The sequence below is a fragment of the Psammomys obesus genome, unplaced genomic scaffold (assembly GCF_907164565.1).
Source record: "Psammomys obesus unplaced genomic scaffold, mPsaObe1.curated_primary_1811, whole genome shotgun sequence".
Taxonomy (NCBI): domain Eukaryota; kingdom Metazoa; phylum Chordata; class Mammalia; order Rodentia; family Muridae; genus Psammomys; species Psammomys obesus.
In genome coordinates, this window is record NW_026596073.1 from 26,497,809 (window position 1) to 26,514,798 (window position 16,990).

The following is a 16,990-nucleotide window of genomic DNA, read 5'->3' on the forward strand; positions in this document are numbered from 1 at the left end:
TCAGACTTATCTGGCGTCTATGACGTGACAGCCGGCATTGATATACCAGGGATGAAGACAGTCCCTATGCTCAGCAATGTGTAGTGCTATGCCCCAGGGGACTTTACAAGAGACACTGAAACAAACATGTCAAGACACTGGTACAATCACACAGGTTAACAACTAAAAAACTGTGGCATGGCAGACAAACTGGGTGCCGTGGTGGCCGTGGGAAGTACTCACTTTTTCAGCTCCCTCTGCTTCTTTTTGGCTTGTGCATGCCACTGGTGCATACCAGGGGAAAAGCCACTTGTGTGATGTAAAAAAAACATATCACCTAATAAACCTACATTTGATTGAGAAATTATTCTATCACAGCTGTCATTGAGTTCCATAGAATTATTATCACAACAGGTGCATCACATTTTATGAATCAGAATTCTGCCTGCTGATTCATAAACTGGCCACTATGCAGTAAGAATACGAAGCATCAAAGAAAGCATTACACAATCCTCATGCAGTAAAGTCATAATCCATGTCTCAGAAACAGTCAACACAACACTAGGTGGAGATTTAAAAGGAACCTGGCACACACAAATGTTCTGAATGTGAGAAGATGATGATATTTATGATTTCGTCTCTAAATTAAAAAAAAATTAAAAACATAATTGTGCATGAAATTTTGAATTCAAGCTGAGACTATGATGATAATATCATATGAGTGGAAATGATTACGGGGAAGTAACAACAAAATTTAAGGGCTGGGAGACAACTGGAGCCTGTTTTAATTGTGGAAATCCCAAGATGCACATGAACCAACAATAGCACAGGCTCATCACCTGCCAGGAATGCCAAGCGCTCACCTGCCAATCATTTACAGAGGTATTATGGGCTGGATAATTTGCGTATGGAATTCACAAAGGTCTGACTCTGATGGGCAGGTGATCATTGTAAAATAATATGTATTTCATTATATCAACTCAGTAAAGGACAGTCAACTTTATGACACTGAAGAAAAAGCATCTTTTCTTTATGGACAACAACAAACCCACTGTGACAACATGAAATTTATTTCCCAATCCTAGAAATCTTTAATAACTTAAAAATTTATCCAATTTTGGTGTTATGTAATTTTCATTACTTACAACGTGGCATTTAGAATAAAATAAAACCACACATGTTGGCAGCAGCTGGGGACCAGATCTGCTGATATTCTGAAAATAAGCCGCCATAATTTAGCTTTTGACAGAAATGCGCTTCGCAAGGGCTGTAAATGGCCATTTTTCTAATTCTAGGCCTGAGTGTAATCGGAAGAGAATCGCTGCATTTACAAATGCGTTATAGAAGAAATGAAATGTTTAACATAACAACCTAATCTAAATTATAAGATAAAATGCAAGAAAAAATATTTTTCGTCTCATAGTTTAAAACTGGGAATTGCACAGGGTGGCGGTGATTCGTGCCATAGATATTTATGGAGACTTTTACAGGGTGTTTCGGGAGTCCCCGGGCATGTGCAGGAGCAGTTAGTTTCAGCACGCCTTCCAAGACAAACGTAGACTTAAAAAAAAAAATGTGTGTTGCAATAAAGGCTGAAAATGGCCCTTCAGGGCTCAAAATAGAGACGGTGTTTCCTCATCAAGGCCACCAAGTGTGAAGAGGAGCAAAGAGCCATTTTCTGCATGGAGACTTGGGGACTTCCGTTTCATTCCTGTAACTTAGTTATCGACATAAATATGTATAGACAAATGTGTAGTACGCAAAGTCACAACAGAAATATAGTTAACATTTAAGAAAATTTAGAGCATCTACTGGTAAACTGACATATGTATATAAAATGACTGTATTTATTCAGGAATTTGATTCTTTTTTTGCTTGTTATTGTTATTTCTCAAAGTTACTGTAAGACTCCTTTTAAAGAAGTAGAGTGTTATACTTGCACGCATATTGTCTTAATTTTTAAAACTAATGCTGAATAATGAAAATAAATATTCATGATCATGAACTAGTTTTTTTTTTTTTTTCTTTTACAATTTTGGCTTTCACTCATATTTGTACAATTGTTTCATTGAAACTGATTTAAAAGATTGACTTGAGTTAGTTTTTTTTTTTTAGCTGATGATTACATTTTTTTGATACATTAACATATGTCAGCTTCCTACAGGAACCCTATGGGTCTGCCCACCTGTGATGTCACAGTAAGGAGGGGCTTTTCTTCTGCAGACTCCTCCCTCGGTATCTCCTTCATCACCATGGCAACAGCCTTATCGGCAGCCCTAGAGCCTTTTCCCTACAACAGTGAAATCAACAACGAATGTGTCAGGAGGCGTCTTGAAGTTATTTGTGACAAGATAGGCTAATGTTTAAAGAGCAATCCGACATGAGTGAAGAGATGGGCTGCTGCCAGGGAATCTTGAGGCTTTTGGCTGAGGAGAAAACACACAAAATCTGAAAGATTATTTGTGAACTTTTAGTTAGCTACTTTTCACCCTTTACAGCGGACCTGTTTAACATAGTATTTTTATATGTATAATATATTTGGAGGCAATTAACATGATATGAACATATTTTTATAGTATCAATTTTAGCATGCTATGACTTTCCTGCTGTGTTCATTTGTACATTATAACTAGATAGCCCCTAGATACTTTGGTTTAGGGCAAAGTGGTCTTTGGAATCTCATTTTTCTGTGAATTTGGCATAAGGTGTATACAAACTTCATCTTGTAATTGTTCTACAGTGGCTTCACATACCAGGGTGTTCCTTATGGTGTTCTGTGAGATGGACTGACCTGAGGAAGTAAAGTTTCTTCCTGTAAGCTTTTTGAGACCAAGGAACTTCAGCATAATTTTAGAAATGTCTTTTAATTGAATTCTCTAAGTATATAAGTAAGATGTTCCCACTGGGGCAGTGATCTCGCTGTATCTGGTGTCAGTTTGTCTCACATAAGGAGAATCATGAGTCAGCCAGGGGTGTCAGCCTTCTGTCCTTTCAGCTGACCAGATTTTCAAGTTTATCAGAGTAAATATGGGGATGCCATCATGGAACAAAGCAAAGCAAAACAAAATAATACATCGCTTTCCCAATAATCTCAATATTTTCAAAACAAAAACTTTGATTTTTCTCAGGTCTCTTTGGCAGAACCTCCCTGGAGAAAATAATTTTATATTAATTACACACATAATATTTGTGTTGTCAGTCTACTTAAGATATAGCTGTCTCACAAGTAAAAAGACACATGGACAGGTGCTGTGTGTGTGTGTGTGTGTGTGTGTGTGTGTCTGTTGGAACACTGCCCGGAAAGGAAATTAACTCCAGAACTCACTAAGACTCAGTAGCCTCACCTGATACAATGCAAAAGGGCTCCAATTATATTAGTATTTTAGGTATTCCAAAGACATGTAGAAAGCAGGTCCCGTTTAGGGAGCAAACCCCCCATTTTCTCAGGTTCTAACTTCCTAAAATGTAGCAAATTATAGCTTATATTTATGGGAGAAAGGAAACCTTTTTGTACAGTTAACAGATTTTAAGATGTGTGGATCTTAAAATGTGTTAATATGTGTGTTTATAGTTCTGTAGCTTTGGTTTGGCTTAATGACTGCATTATTAAATGACCATGTGTTTGTTTTCAAGATGGGATAGCAAGTACTGGAAAGCTTATCTCCTAGATACATCAGTTATAATAATTTTCATATGTGTTATCAAAAGACTATGTGGCCTTGATCCTTAGACTCACTGACTTCTGGAAGAATAAAGGGAAACGAGGTTTCACTGCAGAGCCAATTGGGGTAGACAAGAACTCCAGTTTTCCTCTTTAATGAAGTAATGTGACTTTCCTAAAATAGATAATAGCACAATTCTAAATTCTGAGGAAAGATGTATGGGCTACCATTAAGCCGTTTAGCATGTCTTTCATATATTAAAGTTGTTTGAAACAGTGCATGCTATTAACCTTACAATATGTTTATAATCAGTGCTCATTTATAGAAAAAATCTACTTTATAACATTTATGTCTGTAACTTTTCTTTTCAAGAGCAAAAGTTTTTTGTGAAGAAGTCTTTCCATGCTCTAAGACATTCTACTAATACAGCAATAAACAAAGTGGCATGCTTATATTCACATCCCTACTATATTGAAAAGAGCAAATCTAGTATTATAAGGTATAGTTAAAAAGCAGTAACTCAGACTCTTCTTGCGATGAGAAGGAAGATATCAATTGATAAGCATCTCAAAAAATTTCAGGGGAATTTTTCAAAATATCATTTCTTTGAAATGCTACCAATCTATAAACTACACAAAGAGAATTTTTACATGTGCAACTATAATAGCTAGAATTAGCAAGAGACATGCTTTTTACTAAAACAGAAACAAAAACCAAACAAAAATAAGTCCTTTCATGCTGAACTCTAGAACAAAGCAGTGGTCGGCTGAAAGGTTGGACCATAAACACATGCGGGGCTTTGCATTTCTTGCAGAAAAACCCACCAAAGCCAGGGTCAGGTCACTTTTTTGAAGACAGTGCCATTTTTTCTTCAAGGTTACACCTACTACCTGGAAAGAGTCATGATACTTGGGTTAGTTCCCTCTTGTAACTGTTGGCTTTAGAGCCAACACCCCATGAGCTTTGTTGTTTAACCATGTGGTACAGTGTGCGCTCAGAGGGGAGCTTGGTGGCTGCAGAAAGGGGATTTGAGAGGCTACTGAACCCAGTGGATCCATTCATCTAACAAAGAACCCCTCCCTTCTGACTGTCCCCTTAATCTGGTGTCCTCCATTTGGCTGTTATTGGTGACTTTCCTCCTAATTTGTAGGATGCTGCTCTTGAAATTTAGAATGCGGCTGGCACACAATATAGCAGCTGTTCAATTTTGCCATCAGTAGCTCTCAGTGCTAACAGTAGAGCCACCAGGGTGGGAGGTGGCTCTTCATAGAGGTCAGTTGCTTAACACATTTGAAGAAACCCATATACTCAATAGTTCAACTTTACAAACGTAACTGTGCCAAAAGGTCAACACTGAGTTATTATTTGAAACCACATGAAGACAACAACATGAAAATACAACCAGAAATACATTTAATCGAGAAGCAAGTTACATATATGAAGCTATTTATCCTACCTTGTGCTTAACAAGAACAGGAAAGAAGTGGATTAGGAGGAGATTAAATTTTCCACGTTAGGACAGCCTTGGCTATTATTTCAGGCATGTCTTTTCTGATCATATGTGAAATTTACATTTCCACATTTCCTTGTTGAATTTATTAAGATGGTTTTAACTAGAAAACATTGTGTGCAAAAGGTAATATTTTTCTTGGTGCTTTGCCAAAAGAACTCCATGATGTCTCTCATTTCTTTATCATCATCTCATTCTTCAACAATAAAGTGACTGCCTGTTAGACAGTTCTTGAGAACAACCTTTTCAACTCCTGCTTGGAAAATGGGAATACACCATTAAAACATGGGGTTCTGGCAGATACATCAACATTTGCCATTTAAGAAAGCTGAGCTTTGATTCACTGCTTTTCTTTTTGGTCATATAGAATGGAAGATACAGAGCAATGCTGGGTGTCATGGGCTGCCTCAGGCTGGGGAGCCAACAGAGGTCTTCAGATCGCTGCTATACCCTCTGACTCTCAGAGAAGGGGATGGAGCCACCAGGAGATGCAACAACGAGTTCAGCATTCTACCAGAAACCCGACAAAGTTTTGGTATTTGATCTCCTGATAAATTATTTGTGGAGATGTACCTCACTTGGACACTTGTAAGACTGAAAATCAGAGGGATTTGGCCACAGCTCATCTGAAGCATAGGAGGGACCCAGACCAGCTAGCTGTGCCCGTGTCCACCCTTCCTACCACATCACAGTATTTCAGGGCTGAGGGCGGCTCTCTTCTCTACACTGAAATGACTTGCTTAGGATATCAGTCACATTTCAGGCAATAGTCACTCTTCAGTGTCATCACTCAGACCTGCCACAAGCAAACTATTGGTTTTTGGTCATGGTTGGTTTTGCCAAAAGGTCTCATTGTGTAGCCTAAGCTGGCCTGCCAATCACTATATAATGCATGCTGCCTTGAAGTTGTGTCAAGGTTCCTGCTTCAGACTTTCAAGTGCTAGGATTATGGAATTCTTTTTCCATTCTAGGAGGATCAGCCATTCATAATCTCACTTGGAAGCACATTTCTAATGAGATGCTTTTGTTTGTTTGGCCTTCATGTACAACTAACCCAAGTATTTCACTAGTGTGATCTTTCTATTTTAGATCATAGCAGCTTCATAAATGTTAGAACCAAAGAACTCCTTTGGTTCTTTCTAATGATGAGTGCCAGTCTGCCATTTTTATGAAGATCCTTGACATCTATCTGAGTGCCTATCTGAGTGTATAATACACAGATAGTCAATTCATTTGTGATCAGTCTGCTAGTTAGAGATTTTAGCTACTGTGGAGTTTGTGGTTTAAAAATTATGGCATTTAGTGTGTGTGTGTGTGTGTGTGTGTGTATGTGTGTGTGTGTGTGTGTGTGTGTGTGAGAGAGAGAGAGAGAGAGAGAGAGAACATATGTGGAGTTCAGAGAACAACTTGAGGTTGGTTGTTCTTTCCTTCCACTGTGCCAGTTCTGGGGATCAAGCTCATGTCATTAGGATTGGCAGCAAGTGCTTTTACTGCCCGAGCCATCTTATTGGCCACATAAAGTTTGTAATTTAAAAAAAAATGTTTTCATTATCTTTAATCTCTCACATTATTACAAAGAAATGAATATGAAATAAAGAAATGAAAATGCACCCAAATAAGGAAAAAGGCAAAAGATGACAAAATTAGATACTCCTCTTAACCTGGAATTAACATGGATTTAAGATCTAACCTTTGGGTTTTGATTTGAAAAATCAATATATAAGGGTATCCAAAATGGAGAAACATCAGAAATGGGAAAATAAAAATAGAAGCTTATATCTTCTTAAATTTTCCACAAATACTACATTTTATTTTTGACTACAGAAATGTAAAATTTCTTGGGGTAAATGTTTGAAGGACTGACATGTCCACGCTCATAAGTGTGATTTGTCGCATATACACTCACAAGCACAAGCCCCTGCAGTCTTCATAATTTTGAAATGTTACTCAGTTTTGTCTTATCCCACCTGCAGGAAGCTGCTACGACAAAGCCAATCTCTGCTGGTTGCCCTTTGCTGGCCTGTGCATAGTCACATAAGTATCCTTTCTCTCGGGAAGCTAAATGTCATGGTCTCTTGGGACCTCAACAGGAGAAGAGGTTAGAGCAGAGTTTCCCAGGGGCCTTTGAGCACTGGCCATTCCTGCCTGCCATTTTGTGCTTGTTGCCAGACAGATGAAGCAATGTTGATTTCCAAACATAGAGCAGGCTTCTGCTTGGGCTGATTCTGGCTACCTCTCCCCTGCCCTGAGACCTCCCCATGCCCAGTGTTTCAGTCCTTTAAGTTGTGGAAACGGGACTAATGCAGACATGCAGCTTCTCCTTTTTAACCACCTCTAAAGGAGCTCTGGATTGGCTTCACCCAATGTTTTGTACCTTAATAAAGATTTTTTATTATTATTATCATCATCATCGTCATTATTTTATGTGTGTGTGTGTGTGTGTGTGTGTGTGTGTGTGTGTGTGCGCCCCTGAAGACCAGGCACCCTCTGTAACTGGAGTTACAGGAAGTTGCCAGCTTGCCTGGCATCCAAAATTTCTAAGAGATACAAGCAATCTGAACCCTTTCCTAGGCCCTTACTATCGTTCTTTATTCAGTAAGATGTGCATAGCTACACGTCATCAGTGAAGCTGCCTCATGAGAAGGAAGACTGTGCTTATTTTTCTTTGCACCATTTCTCATTATCTGGCACAGGTCCCCTTGGGCACATAGGTATTTAAGTACTTCCAGTAATATGCCTCTTGGATTTACATTTTCTAACTCTTTAAGATACTGATATAACATAACAAGGCCAACTTTGGCAGAAGGTGATCCCGAGTTAGCGGGAAAGTTTTAATTAGATGTTTAAGGAACTTCACACATACAAATAAAAATTCCTTAAAATTAACAAAGGGTTGCCGGGTGAAGTTGCCTGAAGTTTGCTCTGAAGCACAGACTTTTTTCTTTTAATTAACTGACTCCATTTTGTCAATAAATAGCATGCCATTTGTTCTTCCGAGGTCAAACACGGCCTGCTCCCCTCCCACCATGTCCTCAACCATGTTTACCCTCCACAGATGGTCAAGGTGACGGCCAGCACTCAGGCCTCCTCTCCTGACACTAGCTCTGGATTACAGATGTTTTAGTGTCAGTCTTGACTAAAGGGCCTCTAAACCATCACTTCATCTTAAGAGCAAGCCTTTCATTATGCTGCAAGCAACTTCCTCTACTGAGGGTGTACTGATTTAAAGTGTTTCTTTTCTTCTGACCTCACTTTTACATTGGTGGTGGCATTAATAATGTATTAAGAAATTAAGAAATAAATACAGAATGTATTTTTGTATGATAAATCTCAAATCTGTTATGTTTTGAAAGGTCTTTGATTGTTGTGTGAAGAATGAATTACCTAAACATATTCTTGTCAAATATCATAGGTCATTTGCACCCTTTGAGGGGAGCTCGTTTAAAGGAAAGATCGCCTTTTCATTTTTTAACCTGTCAATAACTCCTCTTTCCCTCCTCAGGACATCTAGTCTTGTACAAATGGACACGAATCTCAACACTGGGGAAGGGCTGACATACAGGTCACTCAGCACCTACACACATAGTCACTGGGACTCAGCTGGGGCCTGGAAAGAGTGGCCGTGGTCTCTTTCTGAAAAGTCTTGAGGCCTGGCACCTACATGTAAGCAGGAGGCCAAACTGCTGAGTAAGTTGATCTTAGAATGGTGAGCAGTGACAATAGAGAATGGTAGGAGCCACATGCAAAAACTGGGCTCTTCTGTTATCTTCCACATTGTCTATTGTGGAACATATTTCAAGATAAACAGAACTGGAACATATTCCAAGACAAACAGAATAGATGGGAATCTCTACAGATAAATATGTAGTCACCAGAAGAAATGTTCCCTTGGGTCAGTATGGTCACCTCTCAACCTTATTAACACCAGGATTAAGATGAATTTCCCAAACTTCTGGTACATACACTACAACAAAGAACATATAACAAAGAATTTCATCTACCTGCCAAAGGTGGCTTTTAAATGCTTCATATTGTTACCTTGAAGCAAATTTGAGGCTTTCCTGGACTCCTTTCTTGAAAGACTATACATTAAAAGTCCAGTTTCCAAATTATAGAATTAGAGTTAGCAAATCTACCTAGTTGTTATTCAGTAGAATAACCCTGCTTCTGTTTAACCCCGGAGGCAAACTATTAACCAATGAGTTAGAATTTACTTCATTGTGAATATTTTAGGAATATTCTATTTCTAAATGATGCCCCAAAATTGTGGCCCTGAAGACCAATTACCAGTACCTTTCCTTATGTTCTGAGAGGTACAAGTTTTGCTTTTTGTTTTGTTAGTTTTTTGTTTTGTCATCCTTCCCAGTCATTAAAACACTATAGTTTTGTTGACGTAACTTAGGAAAAAGTGATCTCCAGAAAGTAGGCCAAATTCCTAAGTCCCCAGGCAAGAAGGTCTATAGCTAAGGTGGCCCATCGCTTGACTTCCTTTAAAAAAAATGAAAGATGAAATTGAGGCTCTGGTAATGCCTACCCTACTATGCTTTTCTAACTCTGGAAATGTGTGGCTTTGCTTTTCTCTATACCACTGGGTCCCTTAAGTGCAGACAGTCTCCTAAATCTTGTGGGGAGTTAAGAGAGGCACAGAAAGAATTTGCATTTGCGGTCACAGCCAGTCCAGCCAGGTGTGGCCAAGGGATGAGCAGCTATGGGTGGCAGTTGGGGAGAGGAAGGGAGAACATTTGTCCTGTTGCACCAGTGCAATTAGACTCAAGAGAGAGTTCCAATCCCAGCTTTGCCTTTTATATATATTCTTGCTAAGTCTCTGTTTTGCCTTATGGAAATAAAGACTACATGCTTCAAAGATATGACATAGTCACATAAAAGCATGGCATATGAGAGGTACACAATAGCTGCTAAACTATGAACTGCTGAGTGCATGGACTCCATCAATCTGCAAATATATAGTAATATGCTATAGTTGTAGCAATTCATGGAGTAAATACCAGTAGCTCAATGTAAGCTATTGCTTGACCCTGCCTATCAGCGTTAAACTGGTCTATTGTGACTTACATATGATGGCATCAGCTTCAATGGTGTCCAGAGGGAACTTTACATGATAGAATTCCTGGGATACCCAAGTGTTGAAAATAAAGCCAATTCCCTTTCCATAATCACTATAAACATGGAATTGCCATTTCCATTGATAGCTGTATCATCTTTGCTTAGTTCCAAATATATGTTTTGTTATAAATCCAATAGACAGATAAAATAAGTTCTTGATTTTCCCATGAATCTGCAAGCCCAAGTTCAGTGTGAGACCCTGTCTCAAGAAATAAGTTGGAAAGTGGTAGAGGAAGATACTTGATAATCAATCTCTGCCCCCATATTTTATCCATATATATATATATATATATATATATATATATATATATATATATATATGACACACACTACAAACACACATGCCCACATGCATAAGAACAAAGTCACAAAACACTATTCCATTTTCTCCCGACCCATGCTTATTGTCATCTGGAAGTTTGGGCTAGGGAGACAGCTAGGAGAGTGACTCTATAGTGAGTGTTGAGATTGTGGCTAAACTCAAGACCCACCCCCACTCCTCTTAGTTTATACTTGGGTTCTGAGAATGGAAGAGACCTTTATGCCTTTTCCAAGTATCATAATATTTGAATATCAGCTAAAAAATGCTATAAGATGCTGGGTATGCCCCAACCCAGCTGTGTGTGACAATATGGCTTCCTGTGTGTGTGGGTACCGAGGCTGAGTGCATCCTGAGTGGACAGAGCACAGAAAGTGGAGTTAGAAACTGAGGGCTGGCCTCTAGAAACAGCACTTTCCTTTCTTGTTTGACCTTGGGCAGAGAATTTTAGTTCTCTTTAAGCTGTCAGGTAAGAAGGAAGTGGAAAGCAGTCTCATTGTTTCTGCAGAGGTTTTGTGAGACTTCAACGGATAATAACATGCGAGGGTGACCTTCATTATGCGCTAATAATGCCTTAAATCAGCAGAACTCCATTAGCTGAGTCAATGATTGCTCATACGCACTGGGAGCCTTAGTATCAGAAAGAACTATTACTCTGAAACAGTAATCTGATTAAGCGCGGTATGATGAAGTGAGAAGTGAGAAGACTCCATGACAACGAGAACCTGAGCGAGCCTGATGTGGCCTTTTCAGGTCCAGATGTAGACTTCCAAAGCCTGTAAGGTTGGGGTGAATCCACAGGCCATTTCCTGTGCTCGAGGGCTGACAAACAGTGTGAACAAATCTACTCAATCAAGTGTATGTGATGGAAGAAGTGATGACTTTCAACTTGCAAATTCTAAGAAAGAGTTCAACAAAGAGGACTCGGGTTCCGGAAACATTTCTAATAGTTACGAAAGGTTCACTAGCTTGACTGGTGTATTGGCATTTCATATCGTGCTTCCTGAGCACGTGGTTATACATGTGTGTGTAAGTGTACATTTGCATGTATGTGGATACATGTGGATGTCAGAGGACAACCTTGGATGTCATTCTTCAGATGCTGTCAACCTTGATTTGAGACAGGGTCTGCTGCTAGCCCAAGCTCATCACGTAGGCTAAGCTGGGTGGTCAGTAGCTTATGGATCTGGCTGTCCCTGCTGCACCATCGCTGGGCTTATAGGGCTACACTGCCATGCCTAGATTTTGTAAGGCAGGTTCTGGAGATCAGACTCAGGTCTTTGTGCTTGCAAGGCCAACATTTTATTACTGGAGCCATTTCCCACCTCTGCATCTTGCATTTGAGTCTAACAAATTCGCACAGTTGTGCACACCACTTTGTTCTTGGTTGTACTGAGTTACTTCTATTGCCCTGCACATGAAGCATGGCCACATACATGTTCCAAGCTAGAAAGCTGTTCACAAGCTGTGTCTCAGTGCACCAAAATGGGTAGAGAGAATTTTGACAAGGTCTTTAAGTTGAATTGAGCTCCATTCAACCTGCTAAATAGTGCATTATAATCTCTTAGGTCCCCATATAAAAGTAACTGCATTGCCCTGATATTTTATTAGATAAATTGAGATTGATACTGGGTCTGGATAGATCCTATAGCTATAGAAAAATCATTTCTCTGGCATAATATTCTATTTATTCCCATATTAGTATATAATAACTGATTATTACAGTTGCTTATGATATATTCTATATTATATAATGTATTACATACAACACACACACATACACACACACAACACACACACACACACAAATTAATCTTTCTTCTCACCTTCCCCTTAAGAAATCTCTCATCTTGAAGAAAAAAAATCCCATTCTGTCTCAGAGTCCAGAAGGATTTAGTAACATGTCTGAAAACACAGCTGGGAGGGTCACGTGAAGAAGACAGATGTTGTGGTGTGGGCATAGCCCTCGGGGTGAGGTCACTCCATTCCTCCAAGGGAAGAGGAGGCTTCTGGTCTTGTACCGATAATGAGGAGAGAGCTGCCACTGAAAAAGACATGCCTTCTTTTCTGTGCGCTCGGGCATTGAAATTGAGTGAACTCATTCCCGCTTCCTACTGCGCTTGTTATGTAAAGCTTTACATTTTCCATTGCACCCCAAACCTCGAAGATAACCCTTTCAATTTCTTAGCTTACAGTGGTGCATTCTCTAAACTGTAACTATTGAGAATTTGCCAGGGTAGTCTCTCTAAGGCACTGGTTCTCAATCTGTGGGTCAAGACCCTCTTGAGGGTGGGGTCAAAACCCTTTCACAGTGGTTGCATGTCAGATATCCTGCATATCGGATATTTACATTAGGATTCATAAAAGTAACAAAATCACAGTTGTGAAGTAGCAACAAGATAATTCTATGGTTGGGGGTCGCCACAGTATGAGGAACCGCAGTAAAGGATGGCAGCGTTAGGAAGACTGAGATCCACTGCTTTTAAGGTCTGCTGCCCATGCTATCCTTTAGGTTGCCTTAGCAGCTGTAGGTTGAATTTATTATTAATTCGTTCAGTAGTATTTAAAGGTTAAATTCATCTTCTGGTCTTATTTTCATTCATAATAATATTTTTAAAATCTTCATTGTGATTTATTTTAAGAGATTTAAAAAAAAACATCAATGAAGAATTTGACTTACAGTGTTGTAGATTTTCTATATGAAAATCTTCAAGGTTTGGAAACTTTACAACATTTTTTTGTTGTTGTTGTCAAACTTACCCTGGAGTTTTAAGAATAATTTATCCAATTGGCTTGGCATTATCTTAAAAATGGAAGAGGGAAGTTAGTAGTGATTTGAATCAGCAATGTTCGCTTCAGGCCCAGGCATTTGAACACTTGGTCCCTAGTTCGTGATGCTATTTGGTAAAGCTATGGAATATTTAGAAAGTGCAACCTTGCTGGAGGAAGTACATCACTAGGGGTGGGCTTTTGGGGTTCATAGACACACCCACTTCCTGTTCTCGTCGCCTTCTGTGTATTGGTGAAATGTGGTGGGCCATTTTCCTGCTCTTGTCACCATGCTTTCCCTATTTTGTCAGGCCCTCCTCCTCTTTCTTCCTGCAGCTTCCCAGTCCCCTAAGTCCTTTCCATGATTTCTCTTTCTTCACTTGCCGTTAGTTCCCTTCTCATTGCTTTATCACCAATTCCCAATTCCACTCACCCTTGCCCTTCCTGTCCAAGCTCACTGATACCTTCCCTAACTGCTCTGGACTTTGACTTTTTTTGAGGTTGGCATTCAGCTTCCTTCTGTTGTGTGTTACCACAAATACAGGGCTTTTTGAGTCACTCAGGTGCTAGATAAAGCTTTGTTGAATGAATGAATGCATAGAAAGATGCAACATTGTTTCACCTGTTTCAGATTTTGTGAGGTTTTTTCTGAACTTAAGCAATGGCAAGGTAATGATCTCCTTCCCAAACACCTTCAGTCAGAGACCAGGAAGATAAAGCCTCCTGGATAAGAGTCTAATAGAGTCCCACCAGTATTAAAGAACAAGCCTTTTAAGCACCATGACATAATCACTAGCCCTTTCAATATTTTTAATATTTTCCATAAAACTGTATGAAGGAAGAGGACTTCCATTTACTTTGAAATCAAACAGAGTATTTCTTTGAAGGAAGAAGCAAGTAGCTATATGGAAGAAGAATGAAGACTGGCTAAAAGAGCTTTACAAGTTAAAATAACTGCTTTGTGTGTGGCAATATGGTCTTCTCCCATCCACCTCCTCTTGCTTCTGCTGGGGACACAATGATCTGTTGTAAGAAACAGTCTTTTTCTAACAGGAACTCAATGGCTGGCTCTTTGGCCTCCGCACCCCCCAAGGGAGGAGCAGTTCTGTTAGGCCACAGAGGAGAGCTTTGCAGCCAGTCCTGAAGATACCTGATAAAACAGGATCAGATGAATGGGGAGGAGGTCCCCCCTATCAGTGGACTTGGCAAGGGGCAGGGTGGAGATGAGGGAGGGAGGGAGGGACTGGGAGGGAATGAGGGATCGGGACGGCTGGGATACAGAGTTAATAAAATGTAACTGATAAGAAAAAAATACAATACAAAAAAAAAAAAAAAGAAACAGTCTTTTTACTTTTCTATTTATAGTGAAGGGATAGAGCCACATACCAGATTCACATCAACAAGGTATGGAAAAGTGAAGAAAACAAAATGACTGCATTCATTAGATACTGGCTCATTGCCATTAAGGAAAAGCCCAGAAAAGCACCCGGCACAGAATAGGTACTTTGTTGCTCGACTATTTTTTAAATGACTTTTTAAAAATCTGTAAAAGCAACCCCCAGTCATTGGTCAGATTGTCCTGGAGACAACAATATTATACAGGCTATCCCTATTGCTCTTGGATGTCTACCAAACTTGATGATGAGACCCTTCTTCTGAAAACACCACACACACTTGTCACTGGGCATGGCGCACTGAGGTTGGTACTGACCAGGAAGCTTCCTCCCTGATAGCTAGCTGTTGTAGTCCCAGAAAGTATCATTCCCATTTTACAAACAGTCTTGCCCAGACGTGAACCCTGTCAGCTACGATAGCAACCAACACACGGTGATGTGCCCACACATGCAATAGTGGAATGGAATAGTGGAATTAACCACTGCTTTCTGGCTGAATTTAAGGCCTATACACAAGAAGGAACACAGGCGCTCCTGAGTGCCAGGGTGAATATGCTATTGTTATTTTGCTAGGCTGGTAATTGTGTCAAGCTGCCCTCTAAATTCACATCTCTATACTTGTATATTAGCATAGCCCACAAAGCTCATCAAAAAGCTTTCAAAAAAAAATTTTTTTTTTTTTTTTTTGGTCTACTGGGAAGTCGTTAATGAATTCACAACTGCTCAAAATGCAGAGAATAACTGTCACAAATAGGATATCTATATCATCCTCTTTCCCTTTACGGCTCAGGGACCATCAGAAAAAGGGGGCAGGGAGATTGTAAGAGCCATTACTAAGGGGGAAACTGGATTGAAATCGTGTCTTCTGACGTGACAAGATCACTACATTCATAAGCTGACAGCGGCTCTGGCTTTCTGCAAAAGACACGCGCAAGATCAGGCCAATCACATTCCAGCAGTGAGTGGGGAGGGGTTTGCGAGGCCCCACCCCTAGCTGAAGAGCTTTCAACAGTTGATGGCTTCTAGGGGTGGGAGAATCAGGTTTTTTTTTTTTTTTGTATGGGCCTTGCTCCAGGGTATGGACCCACGCTCATTAGACTATGGGAAGCACAAACTAGAATCAGTGGGCTATTAAAAAACAAAAAGAGCATGAAGCTGAGGGAGTGGGGAGGTGGGGGTAGATCTGGGGTGAGTGAGATAAATATGATTAAAGTACTTTGTGTTTATGTGTGAAATTCTCAAAGAGTAAAAATTTAAATATTGATAAATGGAAGGTGTGTGTGTGTGTGTGTGTGTGTGAGAGAGAGAGAGAGAGAGAGAGAGAGAGAGAGATCCATAAACCTTTACTAGAGCAGTAGCAGGAGCTCAGAGCCAGAGAGTTCAAAGAGTTCAATATCTCCGAGTTCTCTTTTGTAGGCTAGTGCTGGGGGTGGGGGGGTTGCATCTCACAGTGCCTGAGAGCTTGTAGTCAATCTTATATTGATCCAAAGATTTGAGGTGACCCAGCTGGCATAGAGGTTAAATAAAACCACAGAGAAGAGACTGTAACTGTAATAAAAAAAAATACCTTAAGGAAGAACTTGTGTCTTCAAGTTCACTGGTACTGAGACCCACACAAATTAACTTAGGGAAGAGACATGAACAAGAGTCACCCAATTTTAGAAGATTATTGGAAAAGCTGAAAATTGCGGAGATGTTTTCTGTGAGAATATAGTAATTGTGTGTGCTGCCTGGGGGAAGGAAGGGAGTGAGCCCTTCCTGATCTTCCCAGTTAAACAGATTTCCTGAGCAATATCTGTAAGAAGGAAACACAGGGCCCTGCAGATGAAGCTGGCCCCAGAGAAGGTGCCTGTTATTAGGTGCTGTCTGTCATTTGAAGCTTCCGAGAGAAAAGCACTCCCTTATTTGAGGTGGAACAGCTTCTTCAAACTTATTTGAAGACAGCTAGGAGAGGAAATGAGCAATGGAGTATTTGAATAGTGAACAGAATACTGAAATGGCGTATCTTCAGGTTAGTGACAATAATATCTTGATTTCATGGAAGAAACACGTGAATCCCCAATGGGAAATTTGCCCAAAGACTGGCAACTAGTTACTAGAGTGATAATGGTAGTAGATGCAATATAGCTAGCTTTCAGAGACCTGGCTGGGTACTAGTTCCCGGACCTGCCTTGGGTACCGAATCCCAAAAATGTCCAGGTTTCCTTCTGTGAAGTGACATGTGATGCACATC

General features: G+C 39.9%; 1 protein-coding gene across 8 annotated transcripts in view; it reads right to left on the reverse strand.

The window, feature by feature from the left end:
- The window catches only part of Pex5l (peroxisomal biogenesis factor 5 like), a 204,376-nt gene that overhangs the window by 82,089 nt on the left and 105,297 nt on the right, over positions 1 to 16,990 (reverse strand). For 3 of the 8 annotated variants that reach the window (XM_055625866.1, XM_055625867.1, XM_055625862.1), the window contains 2 exons: positions 4,466 to 4,531; positions 2,165 to 2,269 (listed from right to left, as the gene is read on the reverse strand). The exons of 2 other annotated variants lie outside the window; for them this stretch is intronic. In XM_055625866.1, coding sequence (XP_055481841.1) covers positions 2,165 to 2,269; positions 4,466 to 4,531 — 171 coding nt within the window. The remainder of the gene's footprint in view (positions 1 to 2,164; positions 2,270 to 4,465; positions 4,532 to 16,990) is intronic. 3 more of the 8 variants (XM_055625869.1, XM_055625870.1, XM_055625865.1) reach the window with 1 other exon arrangement.